The 24,857-nt window shown below is 43.7% G+C and overlaps 1 protein-coding gene across 3 annotated transcripts in view; it reads right to left on the bottom strand.

The window, feature by feature from the left end:
• Positions 1–412: 412 nt before the first annotated feature.
• KAT14 (lysine acetyltransferase 14) overlaps positions 413–24,857 on the bottom strand; it is a 35,845-nt gene continuing 11,400 nt past the window's right edge. For 2 of the 3 annotated variants that reach the window (XM_080685837.1, XM_080685838.1), the window contains exons 4-10: positions 22,852–23,033; positions 19,864–20,280; positions 19,179–19,744; positions 6,932–7,068; positions 5,619–5,794; positions 4,103–4,293; positions 413–1,142 (exon numbers count right to left, since the gene is read on the bottom strand). In XM_080685837.1, coding sequence (XP_080541963.1) covers positions 969–1,142; positions 4,103–4,293; positions 5,619–5,794; positions 6,932–7,068; positions 19,179–19,744; positions 19,864–20,280; positions 22,852–23,033 — 1,843 coding nt within the window. In that variant the 3' untranslated portion in view covers positions 413–968. The remainder of the gene's footprint in view (positions 1,143–4,102; positions 4,294–5,618; positions 5,795–6,931; positions 7,069–19,178; positions 19,745–19,863; positions 20,281–22,851; positions 23,034–24,857) is intronic. The other variant, XM_080685839.1, reaches the window with a different exon arrangement.

The following is a 24,857-nucleotide window of genomic DNA, read 5'->3' as shown; positions in this document are numbered from 1 at the left end:
CCCTGGGAGCAATGCCTTTACGAGTTACACATTTCATGCCAACTTTCAGGGGGTCATTTATAATTTCCCCATTTTCATAATTCTTAGCCAGAGCATTCTTGAGAACTCACTTTTACCATGTTAACCTTCCAAATACCATCAAAATGTCTGGGATGTATTAACTGTTAGTAAATACTTTGTGAATAATAATAATAATAAAAAAAAAGAGTCCGTCTCCTCTAACACACCCCACACACCAAACGGCCTAGTCCTGCAGACCATACAGGTCTGGCCCGGCACACCTCCACTGCACACCTCCATCCAGGCTGCTCAGCCACTCCAACACCAAACCAAATTCACAGGCAGAGGGAGGCTGAGACCCTCCACTCCCAGGCCAACCTCTGGTAGGAGATGCTAACAGAACAGGCGAAGTAATGTTCAGACACATTTAGTTTATTTTGACTGTGACCAAAGTCAGAGAGGGACAACAGAACCTCAGTAACTTAAAGTCCTGCTGGGTTCAATGACAACACATCAAGTCTGGGAGAAGGGTTGGCATCCCTTTATGTTACCATTTCATAATCTCTCATCATCCCAGGACTCAGTATGAATCTCTAACAGCGAACACATTTGCTCATTCTTTAAATTAAGACAGAGGGATTCTCTCTCACCAAGAGTATCAGTTTAGATACTTTTAATCTTACAAACTGTCCGATGAAAGAAGGACAGCAGCATCTCAGGGTTAATTAACTGTGGAGTCCCAAGATATGGGTTGAAGGCCTCTCCAGAAAGGACTGGACACAGTGATTTTACTGACAGGCTGGTCACTACTCATTCCACCGCCCACCTCTTTTCTCATCTTAATTGAGAGTTTCAATGAATGTCTAATCGCAGAGATTAGACTCACAGTGAAATGAGTAAGGTCTATGTGAAGACCTGTCTGTAGAAGCATACATGTTTCTCTGTGAAGAGCCTCTATTCAAGTCACATCAGCGTCGGAGCCTCAGAAAGAACGCATGTTTACACTCTGTGCTCTCCAAGGGGTAATACTTATCATAAAAATCTAAAACATATTCCTCAGTCTTGAATCCAAACTTCTGGTACAGCAGCATTGCTGGGTTGCTTGCTGAGACGTGAAGAGTTACATCCTTGCCCATGCAGGTCTGCCAAAAGAGTGGAAAAATACAAGATGAAAAGGAGAAAGCCCGAGGGGAAATGAGTAGGTGAAGAAACTCTTCTAAGTGGAGGTAGTTAGTTTTGGAAACCAGAGATGTCAGGGACTGAAGCTGAGACTTTGCAACACCTGGCAACAGCTGGAAACCGAATGACACTTTGCCACTGATCAAAACATTCCCTGAAGCATTCATCAACACTGAGGAAATTGATGGCATGCTGAGTATTCTTTTTTCTCTCTGAAGCAAAGGGCCAAGGGAGATATTTCATTATCAACTGTATTATTTATAATTCAATTACATTTAAATGTCAAACATACTTATACCAAACTCTGAAAATTTTGAAGAAATAGTGAACAAGGTTAGTTCTGCTTTTAACAACTAGATGCTAAATTATGTGACCAAATATGAAATATTAGGACTTTCATTTAATTATAAAACCTGAAGAATCTATATAGACCTTCAAAATCCTAAAGCCCACCTCCCACCCCTCCCAAAGTGACAGAATTCACTTCTCAGAACTGAGATTTCTATACTTACCATTGCCCGATCCTAGGGAAAAAGAGTAATAATCATTCTACCAATACAAGGCAAGTCCTTAGATTCTTTAATTAGGTACACAGACTGAAGTAGCCCAAAAGTAATATGAATAAAGAACTTCTTTTAATGAAGAAGGCACCAAAATACTGAAGTTGATAGGGTCCTTAAGACGTCATAGTCCATGGTTTCCCCCAAGGCCTCAATTAAGAACTCTGTCAAAGGCAGACGGCTCCCTTCCATTCTCTGTTGAATTCACATCTGCTCTAGTACACCAAGGACAAGAACGTGTGCTGAGGTAAGGCTAGTATTCTTTCCACTGCAAATACGCACAATCTGACCAAGACCATCACTGAGTGCTACTGACTGAAGAAGACTGTGTCTGGGCCTGGGCTGTGGGGTTTGGCTGTGGGCTAAATACCTGCAAACAAAGATGAACACTTTTCCTCCAACCCAGGAAATGCTCTGTGGGGACTGCCTGGGCCAGGCCTGTAACAAGCACACACATAAACTGTCATCCCAGCCCTGCCCCCAAGCCTTTGCCAGTGAAGGGAAAGGCAGAAATCCTGCAGGCGGTCTGCTAGGATAGAAGGAGGAATACAGAGTAGAGGTCAATTCTGTGAGTGAAGTGGGGCAGAGAAAAAGGGGGTGTGGTAGAAATAACTGAGAAGATCTCAGTCCAAGACAATACAAGGTAGCACATTATTAACCGCTGAGAGAGGTGAGAAGAAAGCAATTTCTAGATTGTTCTCAAGGTTCTGGCCAACACTTGGGAATTACTGAGCAAGTTTCATTAAAAATTGGATAAACATTTTATCAACTTCATCCTCTATTTAAAAGGAATCCTAAAAACCAAGCTTATAGAAACAGAACAGACTGGTGGTTGCCAGAGATGGGGGGAAGTACAGGGTGGACAAAATGGATGAAGGGAATCAAAAGGTACCAACTCCCAGTTATAAAATAGATAAGTCATGAGATGTAATGTACAGCATGGCAACTATAGCTAATAATACTACACTGCATATTTGATAACTACTAAGAGAGTAAATCTTAAAAGTTCTCATCACGCCCTAACCGGTTTGGCTCAGTGGATAGAGCGTCGGCCTGCGGACTCAAGGGTCCCAGGTTCGATTCTGGTCAAGGGCATGTACCTTGGATGCAGGCACATACCCAGTGGGGAGGGTGCAGGAGGCAGCTGATCGATGTTTCTCTCTCATCGATGTTTCTGACTTTCTATCCCTCTCCCTTCCTCTCTGTAAAAAAATCAATAAAATATAAAAAAAAAAAAAAGTTCTCATCACAAGAAAAACAAAATCTTATAAGTATGTATGTTGATGGATGGTAACTAGACTTAATGTAGTGATCATTTTGCAGCATATACAAAAATTAAATCACTATGTTGTACACCTGAAATTAATATAATGTTGTATGTCAATTATACCTCAATAATAAAAAAAATCCAAAAACAAAAAGAATCTTGACCAATAACACAAAATTGTCTATACCAGTTGGTTTCTAAATAAAAGTTACCAGAAAAATTCTGGGTGAAAACAAAAATCTTTGCATGTTTTTCTGATGTTAGTATATAAATATATGGTATTCTTTCTTCAAAGGTGATCCAGATATATCAAAGGATGAATTATAATTCGATATTAGAATCAAGTCTTTGAAGGTTCATACCAGGTTATAAAGTGATGGTAAAATGAAAAAACAATCAAGAATTACAGACTATGTACTACTAATTGATACAGCTTATCTAAAATATTTTAAAATGCTTAAAACTAAAAATCATAGTTCCATCTCCATGTCAGAGTCGTAGTGCTGCTGATTCTAAGAGCAGCAGCATTACCAACATGGATAGTACAAGTGCTTCATGCTTTCCCTTTGGCATTTTCTCATTTTATTTACTACACATATTCAATTCTTTAAAACCTGGGTCTAAATAGCAATCTTAGCCCTGGATGGTGCTACTCGTGGTTAGAGCATCAGCCTAGGTATCTAAAGGTCACAGGTTTGATTCCCAGTCAAGGGCATGTACCTGGATTGCAGGTTCGATCCCACTGCTTGCAGAAGGCAACCAATCGATGTGTCTCTCTCATACTGATGTTCTCTATCTCTTTGTCTTTCCTCCTTCCTCCCTCCCTTCCACTCTCTCTAAAATTCAATGGAAAAATATCCTCGGATGAGGATTAACAAAAAATTAAAAAAATAAATAGCAATCTTATTTTAGAGAGGTGAAGATTTTTGTCTGTGTGTTTTAATAACCTCACATATGATGGTGACTGGCTTTCTGTCACTTGGTCTCATATTCCATTGGGCTGTGCTGGGAGGGCCCCGCTCAGATTCACCCCACCTCCAATTCTCTCCAAAGAGCCCAGAAGCAAGTGGGTAGAAGATGAACACAGAATACATACCTGAATCAGATGATAAATCATGAAAGTTGCAATCCCTGCTCTTCTCCATTCAGGATGGACAAACAGAAATGAAATGTAAGCTTCATTGTACTTCACGTCAGGAACCATGAAGCCAAAAGCAATGATAACTTTTTTATACAGGACGACAACACTGAAGTCTGGGTACTGCAGGCACTCAGAAAGGTCAATGCCTAAAGAAACAATCAGAGATTCAAACCATGTGCCTTTTGAAACTAATGAACACCAAGCTGTTTAGTCTGTACTTGGCAGCTACACCTGTGTGCTAAGAAAAAAACAAAACAAAATGAGACAAAGATACTACCATAGATACCACACATTCAGATCATAAAACTAGAAATTAAAAGTGAATTTTAGAATATACCAAACTTAACATCATCTTTTCTAAGTACACATGTTAAAAAAAGGAGAGGCAGGATGGGGAGGAGGTAGCAGAGTGAACAGGGTCAGAACTGGACACACCTGTTTTGAGCTCAGGCTCCTTGGCCACATGTATAGTGGGCAAATCTCTAAATGTCTTGGCCTTAGTTTCTACAATATTTAAGGTGAGAGTCCCTAGACCTCCTCACAGAGTTGGAGGAAAGATCCCTTGAGAGGGTCCATATCATTGTATTCTTTACCTCAGACATATTCAATTTATAAGCTCGTTTGTACAAACACTACATTTTACAATAAAAAGGTTAAATAAAAAATGAGTCCTTTCATAGCATATGAAAGTCACCTCGTGTACAGGCAGGAATTAGTAAATGCTCCCAGAATGTTCCTTTCAGCCCCATACACTCTCAAAAGAGCAAACACAGCTCCGCCACCCCACGCACTACTACTTGATTGCCAGACAATAAAGATGACAAAGCTCTCATCCCGATGAATCTTATCTAACATCGGGAAGACGTATTTCCCCCTTTATATTTCAAAGCATAGTGGTAAAGCAGATCCACAAAAAGTGTGTTTATATTTAGCAATGAAAATGCTCTTCTTTAATTGATGGCTCTGGTCGTTAGACAGTCAGTATATTAAGGCTGATAAAATGACAAATCATATTGGGTTAAAGTCTATGATTGAGGTATTTGGCTTTTTAAAAACACCTTTTGGCTCTACTAATACTTTCTAAGGAACAGCTAAGTAAGCAAAGCATACAGAATTATTAAGCAAATTCAAAAGTGTCCATATGCCCCGGCTACCAGTCTGTGTTCAGCTGATAGATATTACCTGATATCTAAACATATGTAGAAGCAAACAGGATGAATCTTTTATTCTGGAAGCAGAGGCAAACAGGGCAGAGAAACAAACAAAAACACTGTTTATTAATTTAAATGCAGGCTTTCTCTTGATCTTAGGAAAGAAAGAGGTATTTATATTTTAATATTTCTATATTAGTACAAACTGAATAAAATCATAAGTAAAAATGTTAGGGTTACATGACATACACTAATTTAAAAATTATTAAAATTTACTCTATAGAAAACCCATCTGCCTAGTTTGAGAAGGGGGAACATACCAGGCCAGAAAAACTCCTGACACATAGAGTTGATAGTTGGGATGTGATTTGGCCGGACATAGCAGTAATCAAGAGGTGCATCGGGCTCCGGCATCCAGTGAGGGTCATTTCTGTGCAGGTGGTAACGAATCTGTGACAGGAGCTGCAGTTTGGGTGGCTTTGTTTCATAATCGCGCCTCCAGTACCACAGAAAATAAACAAATTCAAGTAAAAAAAATACTCAATGTTATTCCTAGCCATTTGATTCATGCAAACTCTTGATCTGCTTGAAATTTTGAATTAATTTGCACTACTTTATATGGCAACTAGCTTGACAACAGCTACAGGACTTTTTGGTATAAATTTAAAATTTACTCTTTCAACATTTGTCAGACCAAACCCCTCTGTACCCGCCAGGAACTCTACTGGTGCTGGTGAGGGTTATGAACAGAGTGAGGAAACAAAGAGCATCCTAATTTAACCCTCTGAGTGCTCTGACCAAGAAAGAGTCCAGGGCAGGGGAGATCCAACCCTGTCAGGGCAGCTGCGGACCACCAGACACCAGGGGAAGCAAAGCAGGCTCCACTGCCTGTCCACGTGTCTGCCTGGGAGGCAGTACTATGCAGAGAGCAGGTGACTATGAGCTGCAGAACAACTATGGTCAATGGAGACCATGTGCTCTGTCACCACATCCAAGATTGCACTGGGGCCTCTCTTGTCAGCTCAGCTTTGCGGCACAGCCTAGCCAGGAGTGGGGAATTTTGGGCCCCTTGGCCACATATGGCCCCCGAAATCATTTGGTCTGGCCCTGTCAATGCATTAAGGGTGAGTTAATTAAATGTTTGACTAAATAAAGCAGGCTAATTTTTAAGTTGATAATTTTGTATGGCCCACAAATGATGTTATAAATATCCAAATGGCCCTTGGCAGAAAAAAGGTTCCTGACCCGCCCTAGATTCATCAATAGAAACTGTCCCAACATCCAGTCCAGACATAGGTCCGACTGAGACATCGCTCCTATTTTTTCATTTCACAGACTACTAAATATATACAACTTAAAAATTTTAAATGAAACAGTGAATATGATCATCATGATATCTAACAGAGTTAACTTATCCTTGCTTTTAATGTTTTTACCAAAGGACCATCCTTTCTGCAAACAAGTACAGTTGAAACAAGTCAAGGCTGAGGCTAGACACAGAGCACAGACTCAGCCCTTGATGACTGCTGCTCACAGGTTTTGGTATTTCTTCACTCCAGCACAGGGAAGGAGAGCAGAAACCACAAACATTACTTCTCATGACACACTCAACATTACACTCTTCTCCATATACCTGATGTACGGTTTCAAGATCCGAGAAGTATAAGGGCTGATAATACTCTGGTCCACAGCCAAATCTTCCGATCCCACCAAACGGTATAAAAACTTGGTGGTTTGGTGCCGAAATCCTTTCCTGGATGGCAAGGCAGTCTATGAGAAAGAAACACTGGTTATATAAAAACAAAATTATTCAAAAGATTGTTTTAATTCCCACAGATAATTAGTACTATGACATTTTTATGTATGGAAAAGGTCTTTTTATATCACATATCTGAAAAGCTCATTTAAAAAAATTTTCATTGTGCCCTAGGCCAGTGGTCGGCAAACTCATTAGTCAACAGAGCCAAATATCAACAGTACAACGACTGAAATTTCTTTTGAGAGCCAAATTTTTTAAACTTAAACTTCTTCTAACACCACTTCTTCAAAATAAACTCGCCCCCCAAAAAAATAATAATAAAAATAATAAAAATAAATAAATAAACTCGCCCAGGCCGTGGTATTTTGTGGAAGACCCACACTCAAGGGGCCAAAGAGCCACATGTGGCTCACGAGCCGCAGTTTGCCGACCACGGCCCTAGGCGGTTTGCTCAGTGGGTAGAACATCGGCCTATGGATCAAAGGGCCCCAGATTCGATTCTGATCAAGGGCACGTACCTTGGTTGCAGGCCCCTCCCCGGCTTGGGCCCTGGTCAGGGTGTGTGCAGGAGGCAACCAATCAATGTGTTTCTCTCACATCGATATTTCTCTCTGTCTTTCCCTCTCTCTTCCATTCTCTCTAAAAAAAAAATCAATGAAAAATATCCTTGGATGAGGATTAAAAAAAAAAAGTCATCCTATCTAATAAAAGAGTAATATGCAAATTGACCATCACTCCAACACACAAGATGGCTGCACCCATGTGGTCAAAGATGGCTGCCCCCATGTGGACACAAGATGGCCACCACAAGATGGCCAGCAGGGGAGGGCAGTTGGGAGGAACCAGACCTGCAAGGGAGGGCAGTTGGGGGTGATCAAGCCTGCAGGGGAGGGCAGTTAGGGGTGACCCGGCTGGCAGAGGAGGGAAGTTGGGGGCAACCAGGCCTGCAGGGGAGGGCAGTTAGGGGCAAACAGCCTGGCAGGGGAGCAGTTAGGCATCAATCAGGCTGGCAGGGGAGTGGTTAGGGGGTGATCAGGCTGGCAGGCAGAAGCAGTTAGGGGCAATCAGGAAGGCAGGCAGGCGAGCAGTTGGGAGCCAGCAGTCCTGGATTGTGAGAGGGATGTCCGACTGCCCGATTCGGCCTGAACCCGGTAGGATCGGGCCTAAACAGACAGTCGGACATTCCTTGAGGGGTCCCAGATTGAGAGGGTGCAGGCTGGGCTGAGCGACACCCCCCCCCATGCATGAATTTCGTGCACCGGGCCTCTAGTTGTATAAAATAAGATATGGAAAACTCATCCTTGTAATAGTTTCAAATTAAAATAATTAGCCCTAGCTGGTTTGGCTCAGTGGATAGAGCGTCAGTCCAAGGACTCAAGGGTCCTGGGTTCAATTCCGATCAAGAGCATGTACCTCAGTTGTTGGCTTGGTCCCTGGCCCCATGTGCGGGAGGCAACCAGTATGTCTCTCTCACATCACTGTTTCTCTCTCTCTGTCTCTCCCCCTCCTTTCCACTCTCTAAAATCAATGGAAAAAATATCCTCAGATGAGGATTAACAAAAAATCAAATCAAAATAATTTTTAAAAATTTTAAGTAATTTTAAAATGTTTAAAGTCATTTAAGTGAGGGAAATGCAGGATTGAGCACAGGATTTATAGCTTCTATAGGTTTCATTTTATCTATCTTACACTTTCAGTCAATTCATCAAATATTAACCAGCACCAGTGAAATGAAGGTACATGGGTCAGGTTTTATGAGTAGTAGTTTGTTACCCAATCAGCCATGGGGTCAATTATTGCAGTACTTATACACTGAGTGGCCAGATTATTATGATCTCTGAACGCATAATAATCTGGCCATTCAGTGTGTGTGTGTGTATAAATATAAATATAACTATAAATAAATATATATATATATATTTATATTAGAGGCCCGGTGCACGAAATTCGTACACGGGTGGGAGGTGTCCCTCAGCCCAGCCTGCACCCTGTCAATCTGGGACCCCTCGAGGGATGTCCGACTGCCCGTTTAGGTGGGATTGGGCCTAAACGGGCAGTCGGACGTTCCTCTCACAATCCAGGACTGCTGGCTCCCAACTGCTCACCTGCCTGCCTTGCTAATTGCCCCTAACCACTTCTGCCTGCCAGCCTGATCACACCCTAACCCAGCCGTGGGCAAACTACGGCCCACGGGCCGGATCCGGCTGTTCTATCCGGTTCTCTTGCTCTCCCCTCCGCTCCTTTACTTTGAATTTATATTAGTTCACACAAACACTCCATCCATGCTTTTGTTCCGGCCCTCTGGTCCAGTTTAAGAACCCATTGTGGCCCTAGAGTCAAAAAGTTTGCCCACCCCTGCCCTAACCACTCCCCTGCCAGCCTGATTGATGCCTAACTGCTCCCCTGCCAGCCTGGTTGCCCCTAACTGCCCTCCCCTGCAGGCATGGTCACCCCTAACTGCACTCCCCTGTAGGCCTGGTACCCCCCAACTACTCTCCCCTGCAGCCTAGGTCCCCCCCCACTGCCCACCCCTGCAGGCTTGTTCGCCCCAACTGCCCTCCCTTGCAGGCCTGGTCCCTCCCAACTGCCCGCCCCTGCTGGCCATCTTGTGGTGGCCATCTTGTCCCACATGGGGGCAGCCATCTTGTATGTGGGAGTGATAGTCAATTTGCATATTACTCTTTTATTAGATAGGATAGAGGCCTGGTGCATGGGTGAGGGCCAGCTGGTTTGCCCTGAAAGGTGTCCCGGATCTGGGTGGGGGTTCCCTTGGGGCGTGGGGCGGCCTGGGCGAGGGGCCTGTGGTGGTTTGCAGGCCGGCCACGCCCCTGGTGACCCAAGCGGAGGCCCTGGTATCTGGGATTTATTTATATTCTATAATTGAAACTTTGTAGCCTGGAGTGGAGCCAAGCCTTCTGCTCGCTCCGTGGGGGCAGCCATTTCTGTTGGGATTTATTTATCTTCTATAATTGAAACTTTGTAGCCTTAAGCGGAGGCCAAAGCAGGCCAGGGCTGCAGAAGCTTGGCTTCCTCCATCGCCGGGGGCAACCCTAGCCTCCTGCTCTCTCCAGCTCCGTGGCTGCCGCCATTTTTGTTGAGATTTATTTATCTTCTATAATTGAAACTTTGTAGCCTGGAGTGGAGGCCTGGGCCAGCAAGGGCAGGCAGAAAGGTTGGCTTCCTCCATTGGCAGGGAAACCCAAGCCTCCCTCCTGCTCTCTGTGACCGCAGCCATCTTGGTTGGGTTTATTTGCATATTCGCTCCTGATTGGCTGGTGGGCGTGGCTTGTGGGTGTGGCGGAGGTACAGTCAATTTGCATATTGCTTTTATTAGATAGGATGTGTGCGTGTATACACATACTATCTAATAAAAGAATAATATGCAAATTGACCGTACCTCCACCACACCCACAAAGCCATGCCCACCAGCCAATCAGGAGCTCCTCGCAAATTAACCCAACCAAGATGGCTGCAGCCACAGAGCTGTAGCAAGCAGGAGGCTTGGGTTTCCCTGGCAATGGAGAAAGCCAAGCTTCTCTGCCGCCCTGGCCCAGGCCTACACTCAAGGCTACAAAGTTTCAATTATAGAAGATAAATAAATCCCAACAAAAATGGCAGCAGCCACAGAGCTAGAGAGAGCAGGAGGCTTGAGTTGCCCTCGGCGATAGAGGAAGCCAAGCTCCTGCAGCCCTGGCCTGCCTTGGCCTCCATTACAAAGTTTCAATTATAGAAGATAAATAAACCCCAGATACCAGGGCCTCCACTTGGTTCACTGGGGGGCATGGCCGGCCTGCAAACCACCACAGGCCCCTTGCCCAGGCCTCCCCACGCCCCAAGGTAACCTCCACCCTGATCCGGGACACCCTTCAGGGCAAACCAGCTGGCCCTCTCCCGTGCACCAGGCCTCTATCCTATCTAATAAAAGAGTAATATGCAAATTGACCATCACTCCAACACACAATAGGGCTGCCCCCATGTGGTCAAATATGGCTGCCCCCATGTGGACACAAGATGGCCATGACAAGACAGGCAGCAGGGGAGGGCAGTTGGAAGGGACTAGGTCTGCAAGGGAGGGCAGTTGGAGGCGAACAAGCCTGCAGGGGAGGGCAGTTAGGGGTGACCAGGCTGGCAGAGGAGGGAAGTTGGGAGCAACCGGGCCTGCAGGGGAGAGCAGTTGGGGGGGGGGGGTACCAGGCCTGCAGGGGAGGGCAGTTAGGGGTGACCAGGCCTTCAGGGAAGGGCAGTTAGGGATGACAAGGCCTGCAGGGGAGGGCAGTTAGGGGTAAACAGGCTGGCAGGGGAGCAGTTAGGCATCAATCAGGCTGTCAGGGGAGTGGTTAGGGGGTGATTAGGCTGGCAGGCAGAAGCGGTTAGGGGCAATCAGGAAGTCAAGCAAGGCAAGCTGTTGGGAGCCAGCAGTCCTGGACTGAGAGGGATGTCTGACTGCCCGTTTAGGCCCGATCCTACCTGGATCAGGCCTAATCGGGCAGTCAGACATCCCTTGAAGGGTCTCAGATTGAGAGGGTGCAGGCTGGGCTGAGGGACACACACCCCTGTGCACGAATTTCGTGCACCGGGCCTCTAATATATATATTAGAGGCCTGGTACATGAATTCGTGCATGGGTGGGGTCCAGCCAGCCTGGCTAGGGGGAGGGGACATGAGTGGTTGGCCGGTCTGCCTGCTGGTCGAACTCCTGGTCGAGGGGACAATTTGCATATTAGCCTTTTATTATATAGGATATACACTGAGTGGCCAGATTATTATGCATTCAGAGATCATAATAATCTGGCCACTCAGTGTATATGGATTTATTAAAATATGTCTCTATTCCATTGAGTAAATTTGACAAAAGTACAGATTATCATCCCTAAAACAAATCACCATAGTGGAGAGGCCCTATCAGAGGTTCAAGGAGAATGTGATTTGTCTTTGCTCCTTAGGCAGGTGTCCTAACTGAACAGGTAAGTTTGGCCCTGGGAGTCTGATCAGAGATGTCTGTTCTTCAGTGAGTGCTGCTCCAGGGCCCTCAGTCATGTAGTAACAGAACATGTGCAATTAGGGTTTTATAGCAAAGAGTTCAAATGGAAGATTAAAAGGCACACTTATAAAGTGGTTTGCCAAGGAATGGATAAAGTTTAGAAACTTGAGTTGTTTTTGTAGAATCAGTTTGCTCTTGGCCTAGAAAATAACTGTTGGAAGAAAAGCAAAAATTCCCTCTTTTATAATTTTCTCTTATGATCTTACCAAACTGGACACCAAAACTTTCAAAAGCCAACTTTGAAATTCTTCCAGGACTTAAAAGTAAGTTTCAAAGTGAAATTGAAAGCTGTGTGATACAGTTTCCAAATATGGCCCCAACAGTTCTTCCCCACCTCTGGGTACAAGTGGCTCCTCATATCCCAAGGCAGAGTCAATTTCTCCTCCCATGAATCTGGTGGGCCTGTGACTGACCAATCAGAAAGTGGCAGAAGTAACGTTATGGGGCTTTTGAGCCCAGGCCTTAAGGGGACTGGCAGCTTCCACTTTTCCCCTCCAGGAGTCCAGCTGCCATGGTGTCCAGGTTGGACCACTGAACGACTAGAGGCCACAGAGACAGGCTCTGGAGGAAGAGAAGCCATCCTGTTCATTCCAGTCCTGACCCAGCTCTCATCTAAACGCAGTCACAGAAGAACCACCCAATTGAGTCCAGTTGACCCAGAGAATCAGAAGAAATATTAAATAGGCATTGTTTTAAGGCACTAAGCTTTGGGATGATTTGTAATGCAGCAATAGACAACTGAAACACCAGCAACTGAACCACTAGCCCATGAAATACTATCCACTCAATGTCTCAAGGTGAGTTCTGTGGAACTCTGTAGATATTATACAGTGCCCCAACTTCTTTTCATTGCCACTGCTTTCCCAAATCTAAACCACGCTCAACTTCTGCCCAGATCACTACCAGTGCCTCCTATCAGTCTCCCTGCTGCCTGCCACTCTTACCCCATATCATCCATTCTCCACACAGATTCTCCTTTTAAAAACTAAATTCACCTCCCTCGAGGAAAGCTCCTATCTGGCTTTCCATTGTAAGTTCATAATACAATTCAAACCCCTTGCCGTGACCTGCAGGATCTGGTCCTGTTACCCTCTGTGGCCTCATCTCCCATCATCCCCCTCCTCCATCATCACTACGTTCCAGCCTCACACACCAAACTAACTCCTACCTTAGGTCCTGTGCCTGAGTCTTCTGCCCTGAACCTTCCTCAGCCTAGCTCCTCCTTGCGGATCAGAACTTGGTTCAAGTGTTACCTCTACAGAAAGACAATCCTTAATTACCCTGTCCGAAGTGGCTGCTGCCCTCTGCTCCTCCATCCCACTGCAGACTCACCTTGTAGGAAGTGATCCTGTTTGTTTGTTTGTTTTGCTTTCTGATTCATTTTATTTTTTTAAATTATTATTATTTTTTTAAATAAATCTTTATTGTTCAGATTATTACAGGTGTTCCTCTTTTTTTCCCCCTAGCTCCCTCCACCTGATTCCCCACCCCACCCTCTGCCCTTACCCCCCGCCACTGTCTTCATCCATAGGTGTAAGCTTTTTGTCCAGTCTCTTCCCACACCCCTCACACCCCCTCCCCCCTGAGAATTGTCAGTCCACTCCCTTTCTATGTCCCTGATTCTATTATATTCACCAGTCCATTCTGTTCTTCAGATTTTTTATTCACTTGATTTTTAGATTCACTTGTTGGTAGGTATATATTTGATGTCATTTTGTTGTTCATAATTTTTATCTTTACCTTTTTCTTCTTCTTCCTCTTCTTAAAGAACACCCTTCAGCATTTCATGTAATCCTGGTTTGGTGGTGATGAACTCCTTTAGCTTTTTCTTGTCTGTGAAGCTCTTTATCTGACCTTCAACTCTGAATGACAGCTTTGCTGGGTAGAGTAATCTTGGTTGTAGGTTCTTGCTGTTCATCACTTTAAATATTTCTTGCCACTCCCTTCTGGCCTGCATAGTTTCTGCCGAGAAATCAGCTGACAGTCGTATGGGTGCTCCCTTGTAGGTAACTAACTGTTTTTCTCTTGCTGCTTTCAAGATTCTCTCTTTGTCTTTTGCCCTTGGCATTTTAATTATGATGTGTCTTGGTGTGGTCCTCTTTGGATTCCTCTTGTATGGGGTTCTGTGTGCTTCCTGAACTTGTAAGTCTATTTCTTTCACCAGGTAGGGAAAGTTTTCTGTCATTATTTCTTCTAATAGGTTTTCAATATTTTGCTCTCTTCTTCTGGCACCCCAAAAATTCGGATGTTGGTACGCTTAAAGTTGTCCCAGAGGCTCCTTACACTATCTTCATATTTTTGGATTTTTTCTTTTTGTTTTTCTGGTTGGGTGTTTTTTGTTTCCTCATATTTCAGATCTTTGGTTTGATTCTTGGGGTACGTTGATCTACAGTTGAGTTTCTGTATATTCTTTATTTCAGACAGTGTATGCTTAATTTCTGACTGGTCCTTTTCCATTTTTTTGGCATTCTCATTAAGGTCCTTGAAGGTCTCACTAAGCTCCTCGGAGGTCTCATCAAGTTTCTCGGTGGTTTTTAGAAGATTCTTGAGTAACCTTATAAATGTGGTTCTGAACTCTATGTCGTCCATTAATTTGCTTTCCTCCATTTCTCTCATTCGTGACATGTTTCTTTGTCTCCGCATTTTGCTGCTTCCTTATGTTGATGGAGTGGCTTTGTGTGGTAGGTGACCTATAGGGGCCAGTAGCTCAGCCTCCCCAATCACCTGAGGTGGACGCCTTTGGTACACCCCTTTGTGGGCTGAGTGCAAAGTCTTGGTGTAGTTAAGCCTTGATTGCTGTTGGTACACTGGGAGGAATTGACCTCCAGGCCAATTGGCTGTGAGGACCCGCTGTGTCTATAATGGAAGAACTGCTGCGCTGGAGACACACTTATGGTGCAGGACTTTGTTTCAGTGAGGCTTTGGTGCTCACTGAGTCTGCCTCTTGAATGTATCACTTATGGATGTGAGGAGTTGAAATCTGGTGTCTCACACTGATCACTAGGTACACTGGCTTCTGGATCTCCAATGGGGTGCAGGTCAGCTACTGTCTGAGGCCACCCAGCAGGAGCTACAGCAAGAACTACAGTTTTCTCCTCGTTGCTTGGAGTTTGGAGGTTTTGGAGCTGTCTGGCCCGGGCTGCAAGTTTGCTAGGTTAAGCTGTGATAGGGTAGGCCATTCATATGCTAAAGCCGCTGCTTGGAGCTTGGGTGGGTTCGTAGATTTGCAGGGCGGGATCTCAGGGCGTGACTAGGCTAGGGCGTGGCAAACAGCGATGGCTGCCAGTAAGCCAGCTCTGCGGCTCTGCGTCTCCAACCGTGTCCCCACGTCCCGCGCCCCAGCACAATAAACAATTGTTCCTGCACGCAGCCCTGCAAGCAAGCCTCCCTCACTTTCCGACCCCACGGCAGACAGTCCAGCTTCTCCCCGTAGGAGTTTGGGTCCCCCGCGTCTCCCCAGAAACGAGTTCGGAGTAATCGGGAGCTTATCTCCCTTCGGGTTGAAAACAGCAGCGCTTTCAGTCACCCGTCGCCAGCCCGATTCGCGCGTCTCCGTACCTCAGATTTTCAGTGCTTGTGCACCCCTCAATGCTGTTTGCTCTTTCCTTCTAGTTGTAGAACTTCCACTCAGCCAGCTTTCCCGTGGTTCTGGGTGATAGACGTTTTGTCTTTTAGTTGTAGTTTTGAAATTGTTGTGCGAGGCAGCAGTTTAGGTGCTTACCTATGCCGCCATCTTGGTTTCTCCCCTGTGCTTTCAGGAAGTGATCCTGTTTGTTAAGGGATTTAGTATTGTCACCTCCATCCTCACCGGTGGCAACTCCATAAGGGTGGGGAACCTTATCTGTCTTAATTCACTGCAGTATCGCCCAATAGAATAGTGGTTGGCACATATGAGGTCCTCAACGTTAGTTGAATGACAAAATGGTGGTGGTGGTGGGGGGGGGAGTCCCAAAGTCAAATAAGTTTGGAAAATGTTAAATGAGCTTCTCCAAACCTCTGGTTCTAAACAAAATGGAGAGCTAGGTGGATTGTTGGTTCCCTTCCCCAACCCAATGTGGGAGAAGTCAAAAAGTAAGAGGGAAGACGGAACACAAAGGCTGTGAGAATCCCTGCCCACTACTGAACCATCTTTTAACCCTAAGGAGTAGTAGCCCAGAATCGCATCTGTGCCCTGCTGTCTTCACCAAGTACTCTCAGACTCTACTCCCTGGATCACCTGAGGATACTTGCCCCACAAATAACTGCTGACCTACCTACAAGTTGGAACGAAGCATGTCAGCCCAGGTAGGAAGTGCAGAGGACCCTACTGCCATGGCCCAGACTTCTGTCACATTCCCTGGTACACACTGCAGCCCAGGTGGTGGTGAGCCTTGTATCCAGAACACCCTAGTGATCTTGACCACTGACTTCTCCAGGACGGACTCATGGAAGGGACAGCCAGAACATAACTGTATGAGTTTCCTGGAGCTGTTGTATCCATAGGGTGACTCAAAACAACAGGAATTTATTCCCTCACAGTTCTGGAGGCTGGAAGTCAGAAGTCAAGGTGTCAGCAGAGCCATGCTCTCTGAACACTCTGGGGGATGGTCTGTCCCGTGCCTTTCTCTTGGCTTATGGTGTTGCTTCTGCCTCAGTCATCACATGGTATTTCCCCATGTGTCTGTCTCTGTGTCTCATCTCTTCTTATAAGAACACTGGTCATATTGTATTAAGGGCCCACCCTACTCCAGCATGATCTCATCTTAACTAATTATATGTACAAGGGGCCTATTTCTCAGTAAGTCACATTCACCTGTAGCAGGAGTTAGGACTTCAATATATCCTTTTGTGGGACACAGTTTATCTACAACAACCACCCACAGACTACTTAGCTTTATCTTCTGGAAACCTTCATCTGAGAGGCAATTTCCTTCCACAGCTAAGTGTTTCCCACTTCATTTTTTAAAAATAAAAGTATAGCGTTTAGGGATATAGTTATTAAAAAAGTAGGAGAATGATTAACAATAAGTCAGAGAATGACTCCCTTGCGGGGGAGCAGGCAGTGTACAGACTTCTCAGGTGTTTGTAATGCTGTTTCTAAACCCAGGAGCTAGAAGCACAGGCATTTATTTTATTACTCTCTAAGCTATACTCATATGTTCTATGTATTCTCCTTGGGCATTCTTCTATGTGTATGACACATTTCATAATTAAAAATATAAAGTATAGATATTATAAAGAAAAACTCATGAGAACAAAGAACAGATGATGGCAACAAAAGCATATGAAAAAGTGCCAAATGACTTAGACTCTAGAGACAAAACCTAAGGCAGCAGAGAGGACAGGCCAGGAGCAGCAAGATTTGCAGCTCAGAGCCTCAGGAAAGGGCAGCAATTGGAAAGGCCAGGTCCTATTTAACTTCAGAGGTTAAAGCCCCCACTGCCCATATCCAAAAATGATCTTCCCTTCCAGGGGCAGAAGACTAGACTCTGCAGAAGCTCAAAGGAGAGAGATTCTGGACACAGGGGCCCTGGCAGAGCCAAGGGTGTAAGTACTGTCCTAAAACAGGGACACTTAATGGAAATTTTCCAGCTGAAAGGTTGGCTCTTGGCCTCCCTTACTTGGCTCCTAAGATGCAGGCAGGCAGGTTACTACTTCCCAGGAAAGATGAGGAATAGGAGAAAAAAAGAAAATTAAGGGTATCCAACTGAAGTAGGGGTCATGGGCAAACTACAGCCCATATGCCAAATCCAGCCTGTTTTGGTAAATAAAGTTTTATTGGAGCACAGCCATGCCCATTCATATGTCCTCCCTGTGCTGCTTTCATACTACAACAGCAATGTTAAATAGTTGCAACTGAGACGGTGTGGCTTGCAAAGCAGAAACTATTTACGATCTGACCCCTTACAGAAAAATTCTGCTAACCCTTGTCCTAACAGCAGTGCTCTGAAAAGACAGACCAGAGAAAACAGAAGATAGGAAATTAAGAAGACTTTCCAGAACTCAAGGACTTTCAAATTGAAAGGACCCACACACCAAATGCTGAGCACAATGAAACAAAAAACCCCACACATGGTACATACTGAATATTGGAACAATGGCAACAAAGAGCCCACTTTTGTTGCCAAAGAAGAACAAAAGAGAAAAATGTGCAAAGAATCCAATAGGCAATTCACAGAGAAACAACAAGGGAACATTATTACAGGTGTAACCTCACCTATAATCAAAGAAAAGTAAATAAAAACAAGTTTTCACTTTACAGCTCTCAGTTAGCTAACTAGTAGAAGGCTGGTTAAGAGCAGTGCTAGCATAGATACAGGGGATCTGAGACCTCTCGTTCCTGCTGTGTGAAGGTGTGTTCTGGCAGCTCTGAGTGGAATTCATTGTTCCAGGAGCACACTTAGCCTTGGGTTCCACTGAGTCACCTTGAGCCACACTGACACCACACTGATGCCCTGGCTGCTATGTCTCCACGCTGTCTTCTAACCACACAGATGTTTACATGTTTTCAGATCCTGCTCAGCACACGGTCTGATACACTTATGTTCTCAACAAAACTATCAGTCAGAGTCATGACACAAACCATGTACGGCTTTCCTTAGAGACTAAATGATACAATGAAAATGTCTAGGGCTCTAACCGGCATGGCTCAGTGGATAGAGCGTCGGCCTGCAGACTGAAGTGTTCCAGGTTCGATTCTGGTCAAGGGCATGTACCTTGGTTGTGGGCACATCTCCAGTAGTGGGTGTGCAGGAGGCAGCTGATCGATGTTTCTCTCTCATCTATGTTTCTAACTCTATCTCTCTCCCTCCCTCTCTGTAAAAAATCAATAAAATATACTTTTTTAAAAAAAGAAAATGTCTAGGTCTGCCTTGAATGCCCAAAGAGGGAAATAACCCAGTTGTCTTAAGAGGTATTCATAATGAACATTTTAAAAAAATAAAACCCAGCAATTTTTGTATTTTTCTCTCTTGCTGTTTTATTCTCGCTCCCAAAATTACTCAGGACTTGAATAGTCACTGCCTAATTATGCCCACTCCCTGGTGCTGCCTACCCCACCTCCACTCCTGCCCCAAGAGTTTTAGCATGTGTGTTAACTCACCTGGTATCGGTCAAGGATTCTGAAGTCCTGACAGGTGGTTCTGTATGTGGCTTGGCCAGCTGGAAGCCTAGAAACTCCTTCTTTGGCTCCATAAATCCCATCAACTAACAGAAGAGCAGCATTAACAACTTGATCCAAGTCAAAAAGTGGTAATCCCCTATCCCTTTTTGCTTGTCTGACAATCAGTTTACGCTTCAGTCTCCGAGCTTCTGGTGTCATGGCAACGGCACTGGGACAAGCTTCCAGCCTCTTCAGGAGCAGCTTCTCCTCATAGATACTAACAGGGGTGTACTTGGGCCCTTTGGGTTTCCTGTCCTTCTCCAGCTGCGGCTTCCTCTTTTCTCGAGCCCTTGTTTGCAAAGATGTGTTGGAATCTGTGTCTTCACTGTCAATGTCCATCCTGTCAGGTTTTTCCTCCTCACTGTCTACCTCCTGCTTTATATGTTCAGGTGCTCTGACCTTCTTCCTGCCACCAGGCACTGTCCCAGAAGCTGCTGACCCAGCAGGGGGCGGTACATACTCCATCCCTGGGTCTATGACTCCATCACCTTCCAACTCATCGTCATCTGTGAAAGTATAAAACAGGACAAAAGAAATACAGAGCACACCGCACACAAGGTGAAAACATACACTTTTATATCATGGGCCATGCATAAAATAAAGACCCATGAAAGGCAAGACTTACCGTGAAACAAGGCTTGTGGTGGCATCACATCTGGAATCAGATCTGCTTCTGAAAGCAAGCTGGGCGTGGCTGAGTGAGAGGCAGGGGTCCCAGGGGCAGAGAAATCCAAAGAGGGAGACGGAGACGGGCTAGTCAGCGGAGTGCGGTCAGAGGAGCTCAAGGATGAAAAGTCGATCACTTCTCCTTTTTCTAGAATCACATCTGGCCTGCGGCCTCGGCTTATGAACTTTACAGGGGTCGAAGAAGTGCTCCTGTCAAGAAAGCCAGCAGCTTCCTTCTGGGCTCTTCTAATGTCTTTCGCTTCCTGAGTACGACATCTTTTCTCTTTTAATTCCATGGCTGATTCCACAGGATTGCGACTCGCCCGTTTTCTAAGTCCCTCAACAGTAATGATGGGATCTAATGTTGGTTTTGAGGCTGATGGAAAAGAATAAATATCTCAATTTTTAAATAACCATTCAATTTTAGTTTCTTTTGCTAGTTTATTATTGTAAACTTACTACCACATTCAAAATAGAGGAATGTTTGCCCTGGTGGGTGTGGCTCAGTTGGCTGAACGTCTTCCCATGCACTGAAAGGTCACTGGTTAGATTCCCGGTCAGGGTACATGCCCATGTTTCGGGTTCAGCCCTGGACTGTATGGGAGGCAAACAATCGATGTTTCTCTCTCACATCGATATTTTTCTCTCTCTCTCCCAACCTCTCAATCTGAAATCAGTAAAAACATATTAAAAAAAACAACAACAACACACAAAATAGAGAAATGTTCAATGAATGCCTTAAATGAGGACTTAGATATCTCTTAACAAGAAAAAAAATTATAATGAAAATTTAAACAATTAAACTCTATCTTTTATCGACTGGAATAGGTAAGTATTCAAAGTTTGATAATGCTCAGCAAGTATATGGGGAAATGAACATTTTCATACCAGGACGTAAATTTTATTACAACTTTTTGGAAGGTAGCCTGGCAATACTGATTCAAGTTTTGAATGAGCATGCATTTAATACAGTAACACACTTCCAGGAATTAATCACACAAAAATTTGCACATGCACACAAATGTGTACAATTATATTGTTGTCTATTTTTTATATGTATATTTTTATTGATTTCAGAGAGGAAGGGAGAAGAAGAGAGAGAGAAACATCAAGGAGAGAGAATCATTGATCGGCTGCCTCCTGCACATCTCCTACTGGAGATTGAGCCCACAACCAGGACATATGCCCTTGACTGGAATCGAACCTGGGACCCTCCAGTCCGCAGGCCGACACTTTATCCCAGGGGTCCTCAAACTACGGCCCTCGGGCCACATGCGGCCCGCTGAGGACATTTATCCGGCCCGCCAGGTGCGCTGCCTGTCCTGCTTAGCAGCCGACTCGTCCCGGGCCCGCAGTGTGCATAGGAATTTGTTCATAGTTGTTTTTTTTTAAACTATAGTCCGGCCCTCCAATGGTCTGAGGGACAGTGAACTGGTCCCCTGTTTAAAAAGTTTGAGGACCCCTGCCTTAGCCAAACTGACTAGGGCTATATTGTTGTTTAAAATAACAACAATAAAAGGTTCTAGAAATAACCAAAATGCCCATCAATAGGGGTTTAATAAATTATCATACAACCATTCAATGGAATGCAATGAAATAAAAGAAAACATGGCAGCCCAGACAGCATGACTCAATGGTTGAGCATCAACCTATGAACCAGGAGATCATGGTTCAATTCCTAGTCAGGACACATGCCCAGGTTGTGGGCTCGATTCTCAGTGGGGACCGTGCAGGAGGAAGCTGGTCAATGAGTGTCTCTCATCATTGATGTTTCTGTCTCTCTCTCCCTGTCCCTTCCTCTCTGAAATTAATTTGAAAAAAAAAACATGGCAGATCTGCATGTACTGCTATGGAAAGATATCCAAGGTTTACTGGTAAGCAGAGGGAAAAATGGAGAATAGATATTGTGAGTCCATTTACAGTTTTTCTTTTAAAAAAAATAAGAAAATGCTTAAATGTGCAGACGATTTCTAAATGCATTCACAAGAGTCAACAGTGGTTACTCTGGAAAGTGAAACTGCAGGAAGGGGTGGGTACAGAGGAGCAACTTCCAGACCTTATATTCTTCAATCCTACTTGACTTTCTTCCCAATCATATTTTTTAAAAATGTAAAAGCTCATTAAAACCTCTTTAGATTAAAAAAAAAAAAATCAGACCAATGTGTGACAGTAAAGAATTACTATTAATTCTCTTAAAATTGTGAAAATGGTATTATGGTTAGACTACAAAAAAGAGTTTACACCACTTAGAGATACATACTGAAATATTTAAGAATGCTATGTTGGTGCCTAGGATTGCTCCTAAAGAATCCAAGGGTGGGATAGGTAGAGGGTTGGGGGAAGTACTCAGGGTCTAGATCAGGGATGGGGAACCTTTTTATGTCAAGGGCCATTTTGATATTTATAACATCATTCACAGGCCATACAAAAGTATCAACTTAAAAATTAGCCTGCTGTATTTGGTCAAACATTTAATTAACTCACCCCTAATGCCTTGGCAGGGCCAGGCTTAACGATTAATTGGGCCTTATACGACATGAGGGCTGGATGTTCCCCACCCCTCTTCTAGATAAAATGAGATTGTCAGCAGTTAGCTGTTGAAGTGAGGTGAAAGGTATGTGGGGATTCATTATATTACTCTTTGCACATTTGCACATTTTAAAAAATTTTCCATAATAAAAAGTTTAAAAACAAAATCAGATTAAAATAGAGAACCTTTCAGATATCAAAGGAACTTTATTAAAACCAGTAACTTAATTAGGAAATTATCCTATTTTTATTTAGTATTTATTTACAGGATATAAAAAATGTGTCACAATAAAACTGCCAAGCAGAGTCCCTCCAGAGGCAGATGAGCTATGCCTGGTAAAGTGGGATTGTCTCCTGAGCTCACCCTTGCTCAGCTTTGGGCTGGCTAGCACTTCCTACACTGCTCTCACAGCAGTACCTTTTACTTTCAAAGCAGAGGCAGACAACTTCTCTCCTTCAGGTTTCATTGTCGGGGGCTTGTTGTGAACAAGTTTCCACCATCCTGGTTCTCCGAATTCCTGAGCACCTGAACGGAAGTACATAGGACTTCCCACGCTGAGGCAACCTGCTACTGTGCTCCACCAGGTCGAAGTTTTTTTCCTGGAGAGTCCAAGAATTTAAAAATGATTGTTTTTTAAAATTCTATCATTATATAGAAAATACATTCTATGTATACTCTGTGACTCCTAGCCTACGATATGCTCTGAACCTGAAAACTTTGAAGGAACATAAGTTAAGAGAGGCTCTGAGGTCTGCCTGGCTTCAAATCCTGGCTCTACCACTTTCTAGCTGCCTCAGTTTCCTCAACTTTAAAATTAGGATCAGAGAACTTACCTCACTAGGTCATTGTGGGGATTAAATGAAATAATTCAAACAAAGCTCAGAAAACAATTCTGATCACAATCATCATGATTACCAAGTTCTACAAGTTAATTTTAACTAAACGAGTTACTTTTATATGTGAATTAAACACAGTTCTCAAGAATGAATGCAGGAGAATCATTAGCCATGGTAAATCATTTTTACCTAGGTATCAGATGCATCTCTCAGTCTGTTCCTATTTTCCTTTACACAGCAGAGTGGGAATAAAACTATATTGTGTGTTCCACAAACAAAGAACTGAACTTTGGGGGAATAACTTTGGCAAAAAAAAAAAAAGCCGAAACCGGTTTGGCTCAGTGGATAGAGCATCGGCCTGTGGACTGAAGGGTCCCGGGTTCGATTCCGGTCAAGGGCATGTACCTTGGTTGCGGGCACATCCCCAGTGGGAGGTGTGCAGGAGGCAGCTGATCGATGTTTCTCTCTCATCGATGTTTCTAGCTCTCTGTCCCTCTCCCTTCCTCTCTGTAAAATATCAATAAAATATATTTAAAAAAAAAAAGGCAAGCATTTCAAAATAACTACACAAGAATGTATATAACAAAAATTTTTAAATATGTTACATGTCAACTATTCCGATTCCTCCTGTTGAAAATTCTTTCAAAGGCAACTGTTTTATTTCCACCTTGAAAATGTAAGTCAATCACCAGAAATACTTTCATAAAAAGGCCAGACTAATAATTCCAAAATATTGCTAGGGGGCAAAAGAAAAAAAATATTCTTAGGAACACAGATGTACTAGAACACACAGAAGAAAAAAAACTTTAATAGGCATAAGCACTGTCTGTGATGGGGCAAATAACACCTTAGCTTTCACTGGCAATGTTTTGGTCCCAGAGCACTCTAACTCCTTTGGTCTCCTCCACTCAACTTTTTCTAACTTTCCAAGCCCCCTCCTCTTGCCCAAAGAATATGATCAAGGGAGAAGCCATTCTACTTGCTTTCTCACACAATGAGTATGTCAGTCCAGTTGGTGGTGTCCCACAGGTCCCGTAGGCTCTGTTCACTTCTCTTTGATCTTTTTCCTTGCTTTTCCTCAGATCTTATAATTCCCATTGACCCATCTTCAAGTTCACTGAATCTTTCTCTGCTTGCTCAAATCTGCCTTTGAATCCCTCCAATGAATATTTCATTGCAGTATTATACTTTCCAGTGCCAGAATTTCTTTTTAGGTTTTCTATCTCTTTATTGATATTCCTATTTTGTTCATACAATATTTTCTCAACTTTCTCCCCATCTTCTTTTAGTTCTTTGAGCATCTTTAAGACAGCTATTTTAAAGTCTTTCCTTCATAGATCCCCCTTAGGTCTTCTTAAGGAATTCCTGGTTGGTTTATTTTTTTCCCTTGAATGGTCAATACCTTTTGCTGTTTCTTTGTATTCTTTCTAATTTTTTAATTGAAAATTTAATTTAATACTGTAGTAACTCTGGACATTAGATTATTATCCTTCCTCAAAGGTTTTTTGTTTTTGTTTTTTTGTGTTTGTTTTTTTTTACTGTTGTAGGCTGTCCCCCTGTGCCAAATATCAGCATGAGTTGTATAAA

This window comes from Plecotus auritus (genome assembly GCF_963455305.1).
Source record: "Plecotus auritus genome assembly, chromosome: 8".
In the NCBI taxonomy this organism is placed as follows: Eukaryota; Metazoa; Chordata; class Mammalia; order Chiroptera; family Vespertilionidae; genus Plecotus; species Plecotus auritus.
The sequence above is the reverse complement of the archived record's forward strand: the minus strand, read 5'-3'. Positions and strand labels throughout refer to the sequence as shown.